The 22,646-nt window shown below is 37.8% G+C and overlaps 1 protein-coding gene across 1 annotated transcript in view; it reads right to left on the bottom strand.

Moving 5' to 3' along the window:
* Nucleotides 1-22,646, bottom strand: part of ITGA2 (integrin subunit alpha 2) — a 105,948-nt gene that overhangs the window by 34,497 nt on the left and 48,805 nt on the right. The window contains exons 4-13 of the mRNA XM_077752501.1: nt 21,953-22,044; nt 18,644-18,758; nt 18,344-18,471; nt 15,589-15,737; nt 11,078-11,228; nt 10,623-10,788; nt 8,085-8,161; nt 6,378-6,516; nt 4,712-4,857; nt 2,964-3,107 (exon numbers count right to left, since the gene is read on the bottom strand). Coding sequence (XP_077608627.1) covers nt 2,964-3,107; nt 4,712-4,857; nt 6,378-6,516; nt 8,085-8,161; nt 10,623-10,788; nt 11,078-11,228; nt 15,589-15,737; nt 18,344-18,471; nt 18,644-18,758; nt 21,953-22,044 — 1,307 coding nt within the window. The remainder of the gene's footprint in view (nt 1-2,963; nt 3,108-4,711; nt 4,858-6,377; nt 6,517-8,084; nt 8,162-10,622; nt 10,789-11,077; nt 11,229-15,588; nt 15,738-18,343; nt 18,472-18,643; nt 18,759-21,952; nt 22,045-22,646) is intronic.

Raw genomic sequence — 22,646 nt, 5'->3', positions numbered from 1 at the left:
AATAGCCAAAGACATTTTAAGAATGAAGCTGGAGGTACACAATTCCAGTTTCAAGATATACTACAAAGCTGTAGCAATAAAAGCAGTATGGGACTGACACAGAAATAGACATACAGATCAATGGAGCAGGATAGAGACTCCAGAAATAAACCCACAATTGTATGGTCAATGAGTCTATGACAAAGGAGGCAAGAATAGACCATGGGGAAAAGACAATCTCTTAAATTAATAATACTGGGAAAACTGGACAGCTACATGCTAAAGAATGAAACTGGACAATTTTCTTACACCATATACAAAAATAAACTCAAAATGGATTAAAGACCTAAATGTGAGACCTGAAACCATAAATAGCATGGAGGAGGACCCAGGCAGTAGTTTCTCTGATATTAGCAATAGCAACATTTTTCTAGATAAGTCTCCTGAGACAAGGAAAACAAATGCAAAAATAAACTACTGAGACTACACCAAAAATAAAAGCCTTCTGCACAGCAAAGGAAATCACTGACAAAACAAAAAGACAACCTACTGAACGGGAGAAGATATTTACAAATGAAAGGTCCAGTAAAGGGTTAATAGTCAAAATATGTAAAGAACTTCTACAACACCAAAAAACCAAACAATCCAATTAAAAAATGGATGGAGGACCTGAATAGACATTTTTCCAAAGAAAACATACAGATGGCTGACACATGAAAAGATGTTCAACCTCACTCATCATCAGGGAACTGGAAATCAAAACTACAAGGAGATATCACCTGACACCAGTTAGAATGGCTAAAATGACAAGAACTAACGAGTGTTAGAAAGGATGTAGAGAGAAAGGAGCCATTGAGCACTGGTAGGTAAATTTGTGTAGCCACTGTGGAAAACAGTGTGCAGTTTCCTCAAAAAATGAGAAAGAGAAATACAATATGGTCCAATGATTCCACTATTGGATATTTACCCAAAGAAAGCAAAAATACTAATTTGAAAAGATATGCACCCCTATATTTATTGCAGCATTATTGTAGCCAAGATATGGGAAAAACTTAAGTATCCATCAATAGACAAATGGATAAGGAAAATGTATACACACATGCATGAGTATTACACAACCGTGAAAAAGGATGAGATCGTGCCATTTGAGATAGCATAATACCCTCCACTTCCATTCATGTTAAGTGAAATAAGCCAGAGAAAGACAAATACCGTAGGAGGGTTGGGCAAACTAGCTGAAGGGAAAAGGGAGATACAGGCCTCCAGTTACGTAATGAATAAGCCATGGGAATGCAAGTCACAGCATAAGGAATATAGTGAATGATGGGACAGGTGGTAGCTACATTTGTGATGAACACAGCCTAATGTATAAACTTGTCAAATCACCTTGTTATATACCTGAAACTAACGTAACATGTGTCAACTATACGCCAAAAAAAAAAAAATGAGATTAATGTCGTATTATAAAAAAATAATTCTGCCCAAAGAAAAGTCATTTTCTTGTAAAAGATAGTTCTTTCCCCCAGATTTTGATATCAATAATGGAAATATTTCATGGCTTCCCAAGAAAGAAATGCTCCCCATCCGTGAAGCAGGGTGGTATTGATTCTTTCTTCTCTATGATAATCTTATGGAAATCACTTTGTTATGAAGATTGAACAAAGTATTATGAGATCATCTCATCTTCAACAATAATGATAATTCAGAATATTGACAAGAGACATTTAAGAAATTAGGTATTTGTTAAATTTGAAACAATTATATATCCCCTTCCCTTACTGAATATTCAATTATAGATTCTTTAAATGCTTTAGAAATGTTTTTAAGGTTTTATTTTTGAAAGAGAGACAGAGCGTGAGGGAGGGAGGGAGAGGCAGAAAGAGGGAGACACAGAATCCCAAGTAGGCTCCAGGCTCTGAGAGGGGCTTGAACTCACAGACCGCGAGATCATGGCCTGAGCTGAAGTCCAACACTTAACTGACTGAGCCACCCAGGTACCCCTCTTTAGAAATGTTTTAATTGCTTCTACCTGAGAGCTAACTTTTACACTAATTTAAATAAATAAGGTAGGACAAACCACGATAAAAGCAAACAAAGCATAATATTTATTATATTAACATCAGCTTCTCCTTTTTCCATCCTTTCTTATTTTCTATTAGAAATTTTTAAATTCTGGTTTTCTTTTTAGCTATGAGTTCATTATATTTCTGGGCATGGAGTTAGAGAGTATGATCCAGGTAGGGTATGCTAAGTGTTATGTGCAGGAACTAAAAATTCCAAGAGCTGGGTATACACATACCTAACTGCTACACTAAGCAACAGAATTTCTTGACAAACTAATGTAGAAAACATTCAGGATTATATGAAAGTTTGCAAAGTGCCTGGTACAATTTGACTTTTTCACTATAAATTGTGAACAAGGTAGTTCTGTTGTTATAGTCTCTTCACAGTAAAGAATAATTGAAGGAGATACTTGGGAAGTACGCAGACGTTTGTGTGTGCATGTATGTACATTTCAAAAATGATGTACATTTATAAGGACTTTATTTGCATAATATATATTCAAAGACCTCTCACGGAAAATGGCAGAGCACTATACAATTTAGCTCTTTCTCTAAAGATTATGCTTTTAATGTGATTTTTAAAATTTAATGGTGGCATTCTCAAAATGATGAAATATAAACCATAATACATATGAAAATGATAATTCAAAGGGCCCTTGGGTGGCTCAGTAAGTTAAGCATCCAACTCTTGATTTTGGCTCAGGTCATGATCTCACGGTTCTGGGGTTCAAGCCCTGCATCAAGCGGTGCAGAGTCTGCTTGGGATTCTTTCTCTCTCTCGCTCTCAAAATAAATCAACTTTAAAAAAAAGGAAAATGATCATTCAATAATTCTTTATTCTGCAAAAATACAGATTTTTTAATTTACCAATACTAAAGCAAATTCGACTGAGTCAGTTTAATTTTTTTTTTTTTTTTTTACCTTTGTGATAGTAAATAGGTAGACTCTTCCTTCCTCTTTCTTTAGGTCATTCATGTACATCGGTGCACCCACCAGGAGCACATCTGTAACACTGTCTTTATTCACGTCAACTGAGCACAGCACACTACCAAAATAGGAGCCAATCTGTAATGATAAAGTGTATTAACCTTAGAATTCCTAGGACTCATATACTCCTATACTGCACTTTCATTTACTCATTCAACAAACAGAAATTGAGCACTTCCTACCTGTAAGATGCTAGAAACATTTAGATAGATAACATAGTCCCTTTTCTCAGGTTGTATCATGATGTGACACCTGGTTCTTAAACCTTTGTGTGCACACAAATCATGAATAGAGACCCTGGATGGGTGCAATCCAGAAAACAGTATGTTAAATAAGCACTCCAGGTGTTTCTGATGCTGGTGGGTCAAAGGCCACATTTAAAAGAAACACTTAGGAGGTTTGTGACGTGTGTTGTAGAGAAAGGCAGGAGGGGGAAGAGGGAGTTAGGACAAATGGCTCTGCCTGTGTGGTCAAAAGTAGGTTGTAGTAGAGGCAAGGACCAAATGCTGTGTGATCAGAGTGCAGGAGTCAGGAAGGCTCAAAAACATTGTTATATAAATGGCGTCTTAAAGAACAAGGAGTTTTCTAGGTGGAGAAGAGTGGGCAGGCATGTGTGATGAAAGTGTCCATGGCATGATCTTGCACAGGAGACAATTTCTCAGATACATCGGGACAGGGGAACGGGTGGAGATATAATGAAATAAGAGGCTGAGAATCTGAATTTTCATCACACGCCTATGTGAATACCTCTTAAGGATTTGGCAATGAACAAGAAAGGATTCATCATGTTATACATGGTCATTGTTCCTTCAAAATAAAAGCAAACTTCTTTAAAATATTAAAGAGAGAAAAGTATGTGGCCATAGTTGGTTTGTGGTCAAGGAAGTCAAAGACTCAGGTCCTCTTACTCCCAGAAAACCCATAGATGGTAGGCTCACACTTGATCCAAGAGAAGGGAACCCTAGCTGGTTTCTCTAATTCAAGGAAGGAAAATTTGTTTGTGGTCAGAGATCTGGCACTATTTCAAATATGGGCCAAGCCCGTGGGTTAAAACTGTTCGGTGAGGAAATAGGAATTTATCAGCTGGCCTTTGCTCTCTTCAGCCATGATTGGGGGTCATCACAGGTTCTGACTATCAGGTTGTCATGCTGAGAAGAAAGTGGTGGAAGAGACAGTTGCTTTAATTTTAGAAACATCAAAGCCACAGGACACTTTGACAGGCCCAGATACAGTAGCTCAGTCTTGACAACGCTATCCCGTTTCCTTTTTCCTCATTTTTCCTCCAGATCGTCGGCTCCTTGCAGGAGCTTGCCAACAAAGCTGTGGTTAGGTGCCTGTCATTAGGACTCAATAATACACATGTATTAGTAATCTAGGGAGTCAGAAGTATGCAGTTGGATATAACCAAACAGCACAGGCTTTGCGTCTACCCAGGACTGAGTTTTAATGAGGGCATAACCCCATGAAAGCTCTCTGACCTTAAGAAGGTAAATGCTCAGTAACCTGTTAGAAGGGGATGGATCCCAGTGTTGTGAAGATTTAAGGAATATTCAAGTGGATACAGATCACAGAAGCAGCCACAGCACAGGCACTTAATGCCAGTTTCCTTTTCTATCAACTCCCCACTCCTCATCTGCTCAAGTTCACTCCATTAGTTTCACCTGCTACAAAATGGGCTTTACCTGGTCACCTCGGTGAGCTTGAATAATGGTGACATTGCCACTCTCATTAACCCTGTATAGCACTATCTGGCCAGTATAATTTGCCCGAGGAGCACCAGCAACAAAGTGAACGCCTTTTCCAGTAGAAATCGTAGCCACAGAGTAACCTAGGAGAGAAGGAATTGCAGAGCAGGTATTATTGAAGAGCTCAGCAGATAGGCTCCCAAAGTTAGTAGAAATGCCCAGAGGTCCTCTTTCAGTTGAAAGTGGAGGAGGATCAGTAACGTATCCTCCAGACTGAGAAGGTCAATACTGAAAAATATTCTTCAAAACTGAAAAACGAAGCAAGCCACTCCATTTTGTTCCCACAAAGGTTTATTCAAGGTATTCAAAGTAACTTACCAGGAGGGGAGAGGACGAGGTGCAGATGGACGGAGGATCCAGGGCACTATGCAACTCCACTACGCAGCTACTCCCCACCCCTGCTCAGGCCCTCATCTCCAGCTTTTATGGAGGGAGGGCCATGGTGGTGCGGTCATAGGGTAGTTATCTAAAGTGGCACCCTGTGTGCACCAGAGCGTGGCTACGAGTTGTATAAAGTGGTGCCACATGTGCCAGAGGGCATTCTGCTGCTTATCTAAAGTGGTGGCATCTGGGGGCACCAGGTAAACACTGGACTTCACCTCAGGTCATGATCTGATGTTTCTTGGGTTTGAGCCCCGCGTCGGGCTCTGTGCTGAAAGCTCAGAGCCTGCAACCTGCTTCGGATTCTGGGTCTCCCTCTCTCTCTGCCCCTCCCTCGCTTGCTCGCTCTCTCTCTCTCTCAGAATGAATAAACACTAAAAAAAATTTTTTAAGTTGTAGAATCTGTGTGCCAGAGGGGAGAACAAGACAGAGGGTCAAAGATGAAGTCAGCGATCAGCGCTCCTTCATAGCGACACACAGTTCTAAGTGTGCCTGACGGCACTGCTCTACACGGGTGGGACACTTACCCGGAAAGCAGGCCCTAGACTCTGGGCTGTCCCATCAGCCACTCAGGAACTTGGCACTGAACAAGTATTTCTTGAATACGTGAATTTAAAAGGTAATGGAATGCAGTGGAAAGAACATAGGCTATGGAGTCAGACAGTCCCAGGTTCAAATTCTGGATTTACCACTTGCTAAGTTTTTTGCTTTGGGGCAAGTTATTAACCTCATTGGCTCTCCAAGGTAAAATGGGGATAATAATACTTTCTTCAAAGGGTTGTTGGAAGGATTCAAATGTTTATGTAGATAAAATAGCCAGCTCAGGAGGTATCCCATAGTAGGTACTCAAAATCAGTGGCTGCTTATTATAGGAACAAAAAAAGACTAAGAACTCTAAATTAATATAAGACTGACATTTACCGTATTGGCTTCTAGGAACTATTTCCATTTGGGAGAACCACAAGCAGTTCCCAGGAATAACCCACTGCTCGAACAGCCAGAAGACATCAGGAAGTGTAATACATTAAATAATGTGTCATTAAATAGTTAAATAGTTATAGGCTAAGGTCTGATTTGCAAAGAGGCAACATAAACATGTGTAATAAATATAATAATTAGATGACACTTCAAGGACTTTCCTGAACGGATCTTAAAATTCAGTGAGGAGTAGTTTAAAAAAAGGGAACTTAAATTTACTGAGTCAAATGCTGCTATGCCTTACCTAAGTATGAACTGTGATTTTTATCTTGCAGAATTTGGTCAAAGGCTTGTTTAGGAAAGATCAAATGTCCATGAGATGTCTGCTGGACCACAGTACCACTCCAGGCATAAGCTCCTACTGCACCCAGCATCAGAATATCCTAAAACAATTGAAAAATGAAGATCATGAAAACAAACCTCCTTTAAGGCAAGAGAATACAGAGTAGGCAAAATGCGGAAATAAGTGGTCTAGATTTAAGGAGAAGATGATGAAGCAAAATGTAGATGAATGTATGTCCAAGTTGATATGTGTCCAAATTGTTTTAATATATTTTGTGCTGGAGGAAAGTCTTCCCCAAGACTGTGTTACCTTGATACATTCTCTAGATAAATCTCTATTATGCTATAGGAGAAGCATGTGGCCATCTTCTAATTTCCATTCAGGGGCCCCCATCTGCAAATGCTGAACAGTTATGAGCTGTTAGGAAGAATGAGAAATGAGCCTCCTACCTCACACAGTCATAAGAAAAGCTCCCAGCCAGATGTGGGGCATGCTTGAGAAATAGGAAGTGCAGGTGGCAGAGGAAGAGAGGTGTGGCGGTTCCGCTATCCAGGCACATCATCCTGGCAGGCCCCTTCTGACCTATTCTATTTTCAACATTCTTTCTCTTTCCTCTTGGTCCCTTCTCAGACGTTCCTCCATCATCTATATCCTATTCCANCAACCGGAACAGTCAAAGCTATACATCATCACAAAAGGCAGGGGTTGTCAGGATGGGATTTATCATTTTTCAAGTTTTTTATCTTAGATCTTAGAAAACACCAAAGATATGGATTTTGGATTGGAAAATAGAAGCTATTAAAAATATAGCAAGTTGCAAAATGATGTGTCCCAGTTTTGAGGACAAGAGACCATGAAATGAGAATGACTGTCATAAATTTGGGACTCTGAATCAGGGGTGCAGGAAGGGACTGTAGGAAATGTACAAAAACCTCAGGAAAGTATATGCAAAATTCTCTGTGTGAGGGTTCATTTACATTTTTTTCTGAGGGAAAACCATAACTTTTATGAGTATCTCTAACGATTGGTGATCCAGAAAAAGTTAGCACTTCGTATTCTCGAGGAAAAACCCCAAGCCATTCCTGATCCTTCCTCTGGCCATCAGATCCTCTGAGTTCATACTGATCCCTAGGCTTTTCCAGGGGCACCTAGGTCTGTGCCCCCTTACTACCCCACCGGGACCCTACAGAGTTGGAGTCAGAGCCCTAGGAAGTGGATGTTTATGAGAAGGAGGAATGGATCTTCTGAGCTAAGAAGACGNACCGCGAGATCATGACCTAAGCGAAAGTCGGACGCTTAACCGACTAAGCCACCCAGGCGCCCCTGTGGTTTTTTTTTTTTTAAACAAACTTTTCTGGTAGTTAATTGATTTAGAGGAAATTCCTGCAATGACAATTCCTTGACTTAATGCAGTGCCTGTCCTTTGGAGCATTTTCTTTTTTTCCATAAAAAATCTCTGTAAAGTGGGGAAGAGAAGGCATTATTATCCTTCACTCTTTAGATGACAAAGCAGCAGCAATGTGTGACAAAGAAACTGAATGACTATGACTGAGAAGCAGAACTGTTGCTTACTAGGTGGCTCTTTTTTCCACTCTCTCTATAAAGCTACTGTGCCCAGAAGTGTTCAGCCAAATGACAGCATGGCTGGGACTTATCTGATATACACACCTTTTGAGGAGAGTAATCTGCGCTGAATCCCACTTGTGACATTTCCATCTGGAAGTTGTCCCCTCCTTGAATAGTACCTGGGAAAAGATAATTTCAAGAACTATACTGCTGTCAAATTTTAAATCAGATTTCCAAACACACGTGTGCACACATATACACATGTGCCTATGCACACGCATGTGCACACACAATGCTCTCATGTTCACTCAAAAATATTCTGGGATGGAGAAATCACTAAGAAGTGTTCTAACTGAGCCTGCGTGGCTCGGTTGCTTGGACTTCCAGCCTCGGCTCAGGGCATGATCATGTGGTCCGTGAGTTAGAGCCCCATGTTGGGCTCTATGGTGACAGCTCAGAGCCTGGAGCCTGCTTCGGATTTTGCATCTCCTTCTCTCTCTGCCCCTCCCCAACTCTCATTCTGTCTTGGTCTCTCTCTCCAAAGCAAATAAACATTCAAAATAAATTAAAAAAAAAATAGAAGTTACCTAACATATATGAGAACCCACAATACTTCCAAGGTGGTGTTGCAAGTTGGTCTTAAACTTGATTATGCATTAATGCATTTATTTGCATGCTTATGATGTTCTTGATATCAAAAACACTCAATATAGGGGATGAGGTAAGCTAAAAGTGCGTGATGGCCTTTTTTTTAAAAAAAAGAATATTATTACTAGTTAAGAAACTAATTGAATTTTTAGCTTTTAAATATTGGTCCTAATGAGTGCACACACATCTCAGATGCAGTTGGAAAAGCCAGGCAGCTAATGCGTCATGAAGACTAAACAGACAGACATTTGGGTGAGGCTTCAGGATCCAGGATTCAAGATTGAGTAGAAATTTTACCAACTGGGAAGTTTGTCCTACTTCTACATACGTGCTTGTCTCTGACACTAGAACTGTAGGACTCAGTGCAGTCAAAATGGTTACATTTCATTAATCTTCACAAAAAGGAATAAATTCCTAGACCAACAGTTTGATACAGAGAATATATATATATACATATATATATATAATATATAAAATATGACACAGTCACTTGTTTAGAAGATGTATTAATTTACACAGGATGAGAAGAGATTCATTTTTTTTAAGATTTTATTTTTTGGGGCGACTGGGTGGCTCAGTTGGTTAAGCATCCGACTTTGGCTCAGGTCATGATCTCACGGTCTGTGGGTTCAAGCCCCACGACGGGCTCTATGCTGACTGCTCAGAGCCTGGAGCCTGCTTCAGATTCTGTGTCTCCCTCTCTCTGCCACCCCCATCCCCTACCCTGCCCCCCACTCGTGCTCTGTCTCTCTCAAAAATAAGTAAACATTAAAAAAATATTTTTTAAAGATTTTATTTTTAAGTAATTGCTACTCCCAACATGGGGCTTGAAATCACAACCCCAAGATCAAGAGTCACATGCTCCACTGACCAAGCCAGCCAGGTGCCCCAAGGCAATATTTAATAAAGTAAAACAGTGCTTCCCCAAAATTCATAATAGCAGATAAGGCACACAATCATTTCTAATTAGCATTTAGGTTGCATTGTGATTATTCATGTTTATGCCACCACAAACAAGCATAAGTTGTGCCATAGGAAAACAAATAACTTTATATTATCTCAGAGCACTCTGGATTTTGATGATGATTTAAACAGCTTAGAAGTATCATCAGATGCTTAAAGAAGCAAATAAGAAGAACTTTTGGATAGACGTCTCCAGTGGACAATCAGGAGATAAAGATAAGACTCAAGAATTAATGCTTAATTTATGTAATGCCCTTGGATCCAGCTTCTGAAAGATACCTGATATGTAGCAGGTGCTCAATAAAATAGGCTCTTTACTGCTGAGAGTTATTTGAACTAACCACCAGGAACCAGAATTTGGACCATGTGGTACTTTTTACCAACTAGGAAATGTGTTCCATACAGTGAGTTCTTAAACATGGGGTATTTCTAGACTGACTGGACCTTCCTATGCCATACAAGTCAATTATTATAGATCTGGTAAGTAACAGGTTTCCTTGAAATCTGAACTATTAAAAATCTTTCTAACTTTAAATGTACATATGTTTGTTGTAAACAAATTCAAGATTTTCAGAAATTATATAACAGGATAAAAAGGTAAAACTTTCTATGATTATAAAATATGGAGTGTAAAAAGGTAAAACTATTTATAATTATAATAGATATGACTAAATTGCCCTCCCCCAAAGCTATACAATTTATAATCTTAACAATTGTATATGAGCTTCTATGCTTCCCCATAATATCTCCAAGATGATATATTACTAATCTTTGTTATCTTTTAGGCACAAAGTAACATTGACTTAATCTATATTTTAAAACAATTACTGAAATTGGGAATATTTTCTTGTGTTTACTAGCCATTTGTATCTTATCTTTTATAAACTACTTATTCATGTTGTCTGCTTTTCTTACTGATTCACTGGAGTCCTTTCATATAAGTTATGCAAGTTAACGTTATTAGAGTAAATATACAGTAATAAAATCAAGAATGCTTGAAAAAAATTTTGAAAGATGGAGTTCTTTTACCTTCAATGCTAAAAATTTGTTCTCCGAGTGTACCAGCCTTTTCTAGTAGAGCTGCTTCATCAGACACATTGAAAAAATATCTTTCTGTTGGAATACTGGCAATTGCTTTAATTTCTTTTATTAAATTTTTAGTGTCAAGGGCATTTCTGTTTAAGTACCCAAGAACCTTGAAAAATAGAAGAAGAGAGAATAAAAGATCATTACAGTTGTACTCCATTATCCCCTTATACTTTCTAGTATTATATTTCTGAAAAGAACAGGGCCTCTAGGGAAGTAAATCCATACCCCGTTAGTCAATAGGACTAAAAATCAACAAGAAGCAGAGACCAGGTAAACATTTTCTTTTCTTATACAGTTGTGAGCAGCCAATGAGAGCGTGCAGTCTTGGGAAGTGACATTACAAAGGAGCACTTACCCATCAACTGAAAGACAACTAAAAAAGAAAATCTACTTACCGCTATGCCAAACCTCAATATATTGTCATTGTTGCATTCATCAATCACGGCCTTCAACATGGAACCATCATGCGATTCACCATCAGTTACAACCACCATTACTTTGGTAGCACCTGGTCGTCCTCCGGCAGCTGCCTTATAAGCAAAATCTCTGTGGCAGACAAAATTAGAAACTCACTATCAAAAGATGAAGCTAATATGTGGACCTCTGGTTAGGAATTAAACTAACTTCTTTTTGAAGTTAATTCTGAAACTAACTTCTTTGAGCATGACCTACTGTGACTTAGAATTTCTATGTCAGTTCTGGTGACATTTACCTACATTCTATTTGCAGCCTAAAGGGAAATAGATATACATCTTGCATAGTTTCCATGGGGTGTGTGTGTGTGTGTGTGTGTGTGTGTGTGTGTGTACACAGGCACGCCTGTGTGAGTGGGGGCTGGGGCAAAGACAGAGAGAGAGAATCTCAAGCAGGCTCGCCTGACAGCTTGGAGCCTGTCGCAGGGCTCCATCTCACAAACCATGAGATCATGACCTGAGCAGAAATCAAGAGTCAGACGCCTGACTGAACCACCGAGGAGCCCCTGGAAAGGTATAAAATAAGAATGTAGGGGCAATTGGGTCACTCACCAGTCAGTTAAGCACCTGACTTCTGCTCAGGTCATGATCTTACGGTTTGTGAGTTCAAGTCCCACATTGGGCTGCCTGCTATCAATGCAGAGCCCACTTCAGATCCTCTGTCTCCTTCTCTCTGCCCCTACCCTGCTCGTGTGTCCATGCACACACTCTCTCTCTCAAATAGACATTAAAAGAATGTGACACCAAGTCACTGTTCCAAAAGAAACCACCTTTATCAATTTATGCTTCCTTATAGAAAATATTTTATCTAGATCTATGTGCATAGTCTATTCCTCAAATGTTCACACAAATGGGGGCATAGTCTATACAGTTGTTTTTCATTTTCATGGAGCTCTTTCTATATCAGCACATACAAAGCTCTTCTTTTTTAATGACTACATAATATCTCATTATTTGGGGTAACCATAGTTTAACCAATTCTTCATTATTGTGCATTTAGGGCATTTTGAATTTTACAAGTAATACTGTAATAAATGTCTTTGTGTATATATCTTGGCATACTTTTCCAACTGTGTCATTAGGATAAATCTTAGTAGTGAAATTATAGGGGACAAAGGATTTACACATTTCAAATGTTGACAGATTGTCTTCTAAAAATTTCCAATATATATTACGATAATGTAAAAGAATGCAAGTCTCTCCATCTTCTTTCCTTAACAGTGAGGATTATTAAACTTTTAAATTGGGGGCATTTTGATAAGTGAGAAATGATACATAATTGTTTTAATATGAACTGTTTCATTATGAAGAGATAATGATCATTTTATATTTATTAGCCATTGTATTTTTTTTCTCTATGAACTCTTGATATTTCTTTATCTTTGTCCATTTTTCTTTGGATTGTTCATTGTTTTTCTAATTAGTAAGATCTTTATTAGTCAAAAATTATCTTTTGTCATATATATTATAAATATTTTTTGCAGTTCATTAATCTTTTAAATTTTGGTGGTATTACTTCTGTATAGAAATATAATATTTTGATACAATCAATTTCATTAACTTTTTGTGTGTGTCTTTTATATTTGACCTGGTATTTTAAAAGGATTTTTTAGCTTTATGACTCATTTCTTTTAATCACCCAAGTTTTTCATCATCTTTTAATAATTTCATTTTCTTAGATTTAAATGTTTAGGGCAGCTGCAATTTATTTTGACTCAAGGACTGAGTCAGGGATTCAGCTTTATTTTGTTTCTAGATGGGTATCCAGTGGTCCAATAACTTTTACCCTGTCTATTAGATTCCCTTTTGCAGAATGCCACTCACTCCTTTGGGCTACCTACCCCTATAATGATGACATATGAAGGTCCACATCTTTTTCCATTCATCTCTACCATTTCAGAGTTATGTATTCAATGCCTGCTAAGTATTTTCACCTGAATGTATAAAGGACACTTTAATTTCAGTATGTTTAAAACTGAGAATATCATTTTATTCCCTAAAACTTCCCTGTATTTTATATAGCAGAATGTAAAAATATAGAAAAATATTTTATATTTGTTACCCAGACAAATTTGAATGCTGTACTTACATGAAATAATTTTTGAGTGAATTATACTCTTCATGAACTCATGCACGATTATAAGATTTCTGAGGGTAGACTGTGCCTCGTTTGTTCTGATTATCTTCAGGTCTTAGAATAATAAATCAGAACCATAGACACACAACAAAATAAGATAAAAGGAAAAGGAATATTTACTAAAACAGTGTCAAAAAAATTCTATTCGATGTTGTAAAGAAACAGATTAAAGTGGGGGGGGGAGAAAAGAAAAAGTAAAAGAGAAAGAAAGGTAATTAAATTATGGAAGATGCGGGTAAGAAGTTAAGTGATTCTCACTCAGGGTGCCCAGGTGGCTCAGTCAGTTAAGCGTCTGACTTCGGCTCAGGTCTCATGAGTCTGAGCCCTGCAGCAGACTCTGTGCTGCTCAGAGCCTGGAGCCTGGAGCCTGCTTCAGATTCTGGGTCTCCCTCTCTCTCTGCCCCTCTCTGTTTGCACTCTCTCTCTCTCCCTCAAAAATAAACATTAAAATTTTTTTTAATTTAAAAAAGAAGTTAAATGATTCTCTTAGCAGCAAGATTTCTATTAGCTTGGGAAACAGCAGTAAAAGATGGTGGCACAAGGGAGAAAAGCAAAGTTCTGAATGGACAAAAAAGCTAAAAAAAAGAAAAAAAAGGTCATATCACAGTGGCCATTCTTCCTGGGAGGAATGCCTACCAGGCCCCAGGCTCCTTACAGAGAAAATACCACATCCATACTTCCTGCTGAAAGCACAAGCCCTCTGCAGTTTGTAGCTTCTTCTAGGCCATTTCCTATGTCAACATACTCTGCTTCTGAGTCTAGTTACCGGACTATAAAGGGCACTTCACCAAATGGCAATAGACCTATTGACTGGCCAGACCTATTGATTGGCCCAAAAGAACATCTCAATAGGGACAATAGAGATTAACCAAACCAATCATATCTTCTCATCTGCTTATGAGACATCTAGGGAAAGTCACCGGTTGATAGAAACAGCAACTAGAATATATACCCAGAAAAAAGGAGGAGTGGATACTATAGGAAATGCAGAAATAGAAAGGACAGGATGTGATGACTGACCAGATGTGTGCTATTAAGGAAGACTAGAAAGAATAAAGAAAACCAGCAAGTGTTTAGTTTGAATGACTGGGGAAAAGGTAGTAGCATGAGTCAAAATGGCAAAGTCATGAGCATGGGTAAGGAAAAGAATAAGGCTGGTTTAGGATGTATCGAATTTGATAAGTGAGCCAACACTCCAAATCAAAGATATTCAGCATTATCTGGATGCCTGTGTGGATTCTGGGAGAGAATTCAGAGCTGACCACATTGCAGTGTGGTGGCCCACACAGGGCTAATGCGGATGCCATGAGAGTGGAGACAATGCCCAAGATGAAAGAGCTATATATAAAAAAAAGAGGGCTCTATTTAGTGAAGAAAAAACAGGAAAAGGAGCCAGAGAAGAGGCAGAATTGTTGACAAAAAGTTGGCAGGGATTCTAGAAGTTTGTGATGTCATGGCAACTGGGGCTAGAATAGCAGTTTATGTTCACCATCAGCAAATGGCAAGGGAAGCTAAAGAGGATGAGGTTTTGAGGCAGGCCCACTGGGTTGTTGGCTGACAGAGGGCCACATTCACCAAATGTCTCTTCCAATGTTTCAAGGAAGTGGAGGAGGGCAAATAGAATTTTTCAAGGAGTTATGGTAGTGGAAGGAAGAAATGCACAAGATGACAAAGGCAGGAGGTAGGTTTAAAGGAAGGTGATGTTATTGTTCTCATTCATCTTTTAATAGGAGAGTCTTCAGCATTTTTGTAAAGGTATATGATTTAAAGGTCAGGAGTTCTGAGAAAATAGAGAAACTGAGCTAAAAATTAAGAGAGGGTTATACAGTTGTAATGTTCACACTGCCCGGATTGTAGTAAGTATAGTGAGCCCATTCCATTCAATTCAGACTCCAAGGTCATTAACATTTAAGAGTCTATGGCCCTTCTTAGTTTGCATGAAGGGCTCCATTAGCTCAAGTTGTCTGTGGCCTCGATAAATACTAACAAATAATTGCAGATTGCTCCATTTCCTACTTAACCTAGGTCTTTTAATGTTGTTTCATTTATTTTATATAAAATCTTCTTTAAAAATCACATAATATCTTATAAAAATCCTAGAAATCAAAGACTTTAAAATTTCATTTCCTAGTGCTTTCTCAAAGTGTTCAAATGACAGAATGGTTGAATTTTTCTTCATTATTTCTGATTTAAATATGGGCACTAGGTATGTTATTCTTCTTTGTCCTTTTTTTTCCCTTTCTTACTTACAAGCACTTCTATTTTATCAAAATATTGGGCTATTTGCATAACTTACTTTGCGTATTGAATTGCTTTGAATGTATTTGTGAGATCTCCACCAAATTGGTATGTCCGGGATGTTGCTTCAATCATTGCATCTTTGGTTTTGAAAGTGTTCAGGTTAAATATAACTCTTGGATTGTTGGCATACTGAATTAACCCCACCTTCAAGAAAGCAGAAGTTTATTAAAGGCTTGTCATTACACTTAAATAATTTCTAATTAACCAATTTAAATCAAAATCAAAAGTGCATTTGGATGTGGGCTGATAGTATAAGGGAATAATTTCCAATTTTGTTCTTAAGAATAGTTATTTTACTTCCAATGGAATGACTTCTTTATTAGAGACTGTCAGTTATAGCACTAGTACTTGTGGATAAGCAAGATCATGTCTTATCATGTAATATTTGGTTCTAAGGGTAATAGTTATAGATTTTCAACTACAATAGTTATAGATTATCTAGTAACGGATTTTTAAGTAATGTCTGATAATATTTTAAAATGGGTAAATATTAGAATAAAGTTCATAACAAGAAGATTAAAATGATATAAACCTTCTAATTAACAATGGATATAAGCATGTAAACAATTATAAGTAGTCATGGATGGAAGATAAGAGGTCATCAAATAAGAACAGGTACATAATAAACAAAGAGTTAGATTTGTGTACAAAAGAAGAAAAATAGTGAGCTAATCAAGACATCAATTTGGATGTATTTATTATTCTGATTTCCTCTAATCACAGACGTTAGCATCTTTGGAAAAAAGCTGCTATATGTGCAAATAGGCAGAAGGTTTCTGGCCTTCAGAGAAGATGCCATTAGGGAGAGTTCTCATTTGAGGAATATGCTTAACTGACTGAGCCACCCAGGGGCCCATCATTTGAGGAATCTGACAAGTGGAATAACTTCTGAACAAGGTTGGGGCACATACCCTAATCCTTTAGATCAAGAAGGCCAAATACTTCTACTAATGTCTCAGCCCTGAAATCATCCTCTATGCCTAGGAGTTGGAAGGTTCTAGAGTAGGAAGTGGCAATAAGAGGTCAGTGTTGTAAAAAGGTCTTTAAGATAGAGATCAGTATGTAAGGAAGGTGGAAGTGGCAAGGCCTGGATTTCTGAGTTCAATCAGCTACTTGTGCTAGGAAGCAATCAAGTAGGTACTGGGAAGATGTGAAAAGTATACTTCTGGAGCCCTGTCTTTAGGACAGGATGTAAGACCTGAGAGAGAGGAAAGGGTCGAAAATAACTCTAAGGATTTAAATGTCTAATATGAGAGGAAGATGGTATGACAGTCCCAGAACTCCTGTGTGAGAAAGGGGAATAATGAATAGAAGACTTAAATAAGTGTAGTATATTAGGACTTACAGAAAGGTCAAACTTAGGCTGGAAAAAAAAGAGACTGTGTAAATCATCTCTAGGGATGAAGAAGATGCATGGGAGGTAGGAAGACAAGGAGAGGAACGCCATGGATTCCATTCAAGAAACTATTAAATATAGTAAGTCATGTTATGGGGGTAAGTCCATTTAGAGATAGATAAAACAAGCAAATGCCTATGAAAACTTCTCTTATGATGGGACCTTTACAGGATGGTATCCAGAAATAAATGACATACCTGCTCTTATTCATAAAATTTTCTGGTAAAAGCTCACAGTGAAAATTCCAACGTTTCAGTGAACATTAATGTCCTCTTGGAATTGAAAAACAACGTCAATGGGAAAACATAATAATATTTTGTAATACTGTACAGGAAAGCAAAAAATCAAATTTCAATATAGCTAAGTGTGAAGCATTTAGGGGAAAATTGTCCAACAATTGTTACTAGATGTTGGACACAAGGCATCAGATGACAGGAACAACCCAAGAACATACACTGGGAACTCTGTCAACTGGCCCTGTTGATACTCGTTCAACCGGAATGACCATGAAAGAGCAAATCCAATAAGAAAGAAACAAAGAAGACCCAGAACTTTAACAATAAATGTTATTCAGTTTTATGGAAGTGTGAAGCTTCTGTTCCTGAGTTTTGGATGCCTATCTCAAGAAGATAGAAAAGCAAATTAAAGACTCCTTAAAACATGAAGAACTATACAAAATATTAAAAAGTCTTATTCTGTGTAAAAAGAAAGGACCGAGTAAAATATGATAAAAGAGTAAAAAATAACAAGATAGGATCATGCTGTTTATAGACTTAAAAATGTTTAGTTTTGAAAGGGAGGGAGAGAGAGAGAGTGCGCATGGTGCGCACATGCAGAGGAGGAGCAGAGAGATGGGGGAACAGAGGATCTGAAGTGGGCTCTGTGCTGAGAGCCTGATGCAGGGCTTGAACTCACAAACTATGAGATCATGAGCTGAGCCAAAGTCTGATGCTTAACGGACTGGGCCACCTAGGTGCCCCTGTCTATTGACTTCTTTATAAAAATCCCAGGAATTCAAGGCCAACAAAAGAAATTAATTTTTAGTCCAGAAAGAATATGTATTGGATTTTAAAATGTATTGATAAATTCATGATTTGTAGGAGGGAAAAATAAGCAACTAAAAAAAAGATTAAAATGCCTATCAGAAATAGAAATCTAAGCTCAAACACCAACATTGGGCAACATCATAGACAGAAAAACTCAATGTAGTGCAAATTTCAATTAACTGTCAAGGTTAACATTAAATGCATTTAATGTGGGTATTTGACAAATGGAAAAATTAAGACCTCATATCTAACAATATTTGCTTAGAATGAAATCTGTGGGTTAGTGTATATATTATTAATGTCCATACCTGTGTCTTTGTGGGGCCTATATCCAGGCCTTGGACAAATTTTTCCAAAAAATTCTTTACTGCTTCCCAGGGATAAATACTGTTTGACTCATCACATACAACCACAACATCTATGAGAGAAGGGCAGGCTACACAGGAAAAGATGAAAGAATCAGATTTCCATTGTTAATTCAATCTTCACACTCATATGCAAATAGGACAAAGTAAAATGGACTTGAAGGGTTGGGTTGTATTTGATAAATACGGCCTCTGCCCTTCACGTAAGGTATTGCTCGGACCCTCTGAACATTCATCACTTACTCTGAACTGCAGGTGCAAAGCTGGCCAAGAGCTGAAAATCGGGACTGATATCAGAACAAACACCAGTTGCATAATACTGGCTTCCGCACTGCTGTGCCCACAGGGGACCGCACGTCTTCAAAGAAATGAGAACAATGACAAAACACATGGAAAATGTTAGTTTTCTACTTCTCCATTTGTAAAACTCAGATCATTTCTATGATTTCACAAGATACTAGGAATTGTCAACTCTTGAAACTATCAGGTCAAAAAGGCCTCTGAGAGAAAGTGCCTCTGAGAGAAAGAACCGACAGAAGTGAGGGAGAAGATGGTGGCTGGGCGGGGAGGCAGGTGTCAGCAGCCTAGGGAGGAACCCCTCAGGTCACCCACCAAACTAGAGAAAGGAGGTGTTTTCCTTCATCTTTTATCTCTCAGTTATGTGGGCTTCAGGGGCTTTATCTGTAAATGAGGATAATGTATCTACTGTCATTTAAGGTGTTGTGAAGATTAAATGGTTCTATAGATACAAAACACTTAGAACAGCGTGGAGTAAATAACAGATGGCATGTGGTTGTTAGCCAACATCATTGCTGCAGTTATTCTTTTCTTCCCTCAAAGTTTGTTTATGTATTCATTCTGAGAGAGAGAGGGAGAGGGAGCTCCGGAGGTAGGGGCAGAGAGAGAGAGAGAGAGAGAGAGAGGAGAAAGAGGAGAAAGAGAATCCCAAGCAGGCTCCACACTGTGCAGAGCCTGATGGGGGGGCTCAAACCCATGAAATGTTCATGGCCTGAGCTGAAATCAAGAGTTGGATGCTTAACTGACTGAGCCACCCAGGTGCCCCTACTGTTGTTATCTTGAACAAAGGTTATACTATTCATTTATACTATTATATTATATGTATACTCCCACCTATTCTATTTAGCAGGAACCATAAGCCCCCAAGCGCCGGATCAGGCAGGAACTTAAGAGTGCTCTGGGCTGGTATAGATGCCATGGTAAATGAACAGTCCAGGTGTCATACCCAAGGCCAGGCCACCATGGCTCCTGCCCATTGCCAGCCTTGCCAGATCTTCCAAATTTTCAAGGAGAGTTCGAGAAGACAAATTCTTTGTGCCAATCCACTAAACAAACACAAACGAGGTGTATGAACTACCAGCTTTTAACTATGGTATAAGGTATTTGAGGACTTCTGATCCCCCTGTTTCCACTGCCTCGAAGTCATCCAAGCTGGCACTTGTCTCCTTTCCCACATCATACATACTCCAATTCTTAATATCTCCATTAACCCAACCTCAGATCCCTCCTTTTCAGCGGCCTTTCAATGCCAAGGATTCCTGATTAAATTGTGATTGAATCACACAGGAAACACTACATTAAATCCTGTTAAAACCACTAGATGTAAAAGGAGAAAAATGGGAAAGAGAAGTCTAGTCAAAATCTTAAAGAGCATCTACAAAGTTTAACATTATGTAAAGCTGTGGCTCAATTATTAAAATTTAACAAAAGGTGTGAACTTTCAATAAAAAAATTGGAAGAATAAAGGGGAATTTATTTGACCCAGTTTAATTGTTGGTTGCTCAAAGGAAAAGCAGCTGTGATCATATTGCATGCACAGTGAATAAGCCATAGTTCTTTCTCCTATAACACTGGCTCATTCTGCAATTAGTTAGGGGGAAAATCACGATTGATGCCTTTGGTTAGTTTACCAAATGATGAATACCAATTATATTGATTCCTGTATCCCCATCCCCAAGTTGGTTTTTTAAAAATCACCTTGAAAAATAATAACTCATGAAGTGTTCAAGAATTTCTTTTTTGTTTTAAAAGCAATGGAAAACAGCATTAAGAAGTTGAAATTAGAATATGCCAATTGTTAATGCCAGAACTACATTCCTGCTTTAAGCCCAGAACTTAAGCAGTTTCAAAAAAATGTGATGATTGTCAGCCTTTTCCACATAATTCTTAAGAGTATCTTAAGATTTTGACCTTTTAGGTATGTAAAGGAAGCTTTGGCTCTCTCTGCTTTCCTTCCTCTCCCCTCCTTCTCTCCTTGCTACACTGGTTGTTAACTTAATCTCTTAAATTCTCTTGCAATTTTATTTTACTTTATCTGAATTTACAAATTAAAAATTTAGAAGTGCATCCTGTAATCCCTATATCTCAATATGTTCCTTTTCCTGAATTTATTCAACCTTAAAAGCAATAAGCAAACAAAACAGAGGAAAACAATCCTATTTTAAAAACTTTGGAATACCATGAATGATGAAGATTCATTGTGCTATTTATTTATGCTTTGAATTCACATATTATAAGCAATATCTAATTTATTGAGTGGTTCCAATGTTTGAATACTAATATCTATTAGTAAAAGTAGAATGACATTGTTGAAAATTAATTATATTCTTAGAATAATTCAATTATACACATGGGCTTTTTAAGTTAGCATGTCAATGGTATAGACATAACTAACGTACAGTTAACTTTTCTATGGCTATTTTAACAGGGCAATATAACTGGGATCATCTATGAGTAGGTGGAAATGTCTAGTAAGATTGGATTTTTATTTGCCTTAGACATTTTTTTTTTGGTATGGGATGGTTTTCAGTTTTTTTATATAGTCAAATAAATCTTTTCAACAATTTCTTATATTATTTCTTTTATTAGTTCTAAGCTTATAAATTCTTCCCTCTTTTAGAAAACTTTCATTTTCTTCCTGTTTTTTTATATTAACTCTTTAATCTGCTTGAAAGTATATTTAGATAAACAAGTTATTAACCTGTGAGTTGTCCCCAAACCACTTGTTAAAGAAGGTATTTCTATTTCACTGATTTCTGATGTTTTCTCACAGCATACTAGAAACTCAATGAGAGTATACACTGACATGATATAAGATGAGAGGCCAAGCCATGACTTAAATGATCAGATTCACCAAAGGGTTATGGCAAATGATAAAGACAGAAATACTCTTCAGCCTGGAAGTGCACTCTCTGAATTAGCAGTACCTATCTTAAAATTCCTGTGGGAAGAAAAAACGGGACTTGGAATTCTGCTGTTATCAACAAATGCTAAGCACACTTTCCAAAGGTCAAAGGATTGGTGTTCCTTTTGCTACTTTCTTCTAAGACATTCCGTGTCAATGGTTTTGCTGAGTATGTTAGTAAGACTATATAACAACAGACGGGTATGCCATGTTGAATATCCACATGGTATGATTTATCCCAAAGCAAACTCTAATATTTAAATATCAAGATTTGATTTGATAGGTGGGATGATGAGAAGACACTACACACTTTCTTGAGACAGATGAGAATTTGAAAGGTAAACACTCACGAGAAATCCTCCGGTTCCTACGTTCCTTGTGAGTGTCAAGCCAAGGCTCATGTTGGTTTTCATTTCGGTAACGTTGGGAATGGTTGTAGCAGCTTTCAAAGAGAAAAAGATTTTGAAAAGTGAATAAATCTTCACGATTTATTTAAAGTTGTTAAAAAAAAAACAATCCACACCCGTGTTTATGTGTAGCATTGAGTTCAGTGTCATATCCAGGCATTCACATCATATATTCACATGGAGAGAAGTAAGGGGCCTTCAGTGACCTGGCAGCTAATACACTGAAATGTGTGAAGCTATTAGGAGGTGGTATCTGGAAAGGGCATAACTTATAGACATTTAAGTTTAAAAATTTTAAAAACAAAGTGCTGGCCAAACAAAACACATCTGAGGACACTATTCGGTCTCCAATTTGCCAAACCACTCCTTTCAAGTCACAGTGTCTCCATCTAATGCTTTATTCTGGATCAGAAAAAAATATCCTTAAAGTGTTATTTAAAAATGTCATATAGTAGAATCTGGCCCAAAGCAGTAGTGAGTGAATTTTAAAGGGAAATTCTGAACAGATGCTCAACATCACTTATCATCAGGGAAATACAAATCAAAACCACAATGAGATACCACCTCCCACCTGTCAGAATGGCTAAAATTAACAATATAGGAAACAACAGATATTGATGAAGATGTAGAGAAAGCA

This window comes from Crocuta crocuta, unplaced genomic scaffold (assembly GCF_008692635.1).
Source record: "Crocuta crocuta isolate KB4526 unplaced genomic scaffold, BGI_CrCroc_1.0 scaffold181, whole genome shotgun sequence".
NCBI lineage: Eukaryota > Metazoa > Chordata > Mammalia > Carnivora > Hyaenidae > Crocuta > Crocuta crocuta.
Note: the sequence above shows the minus strand (reverse complement) of the source record. Positions and strands in the feature narration are given on the sequence as shown.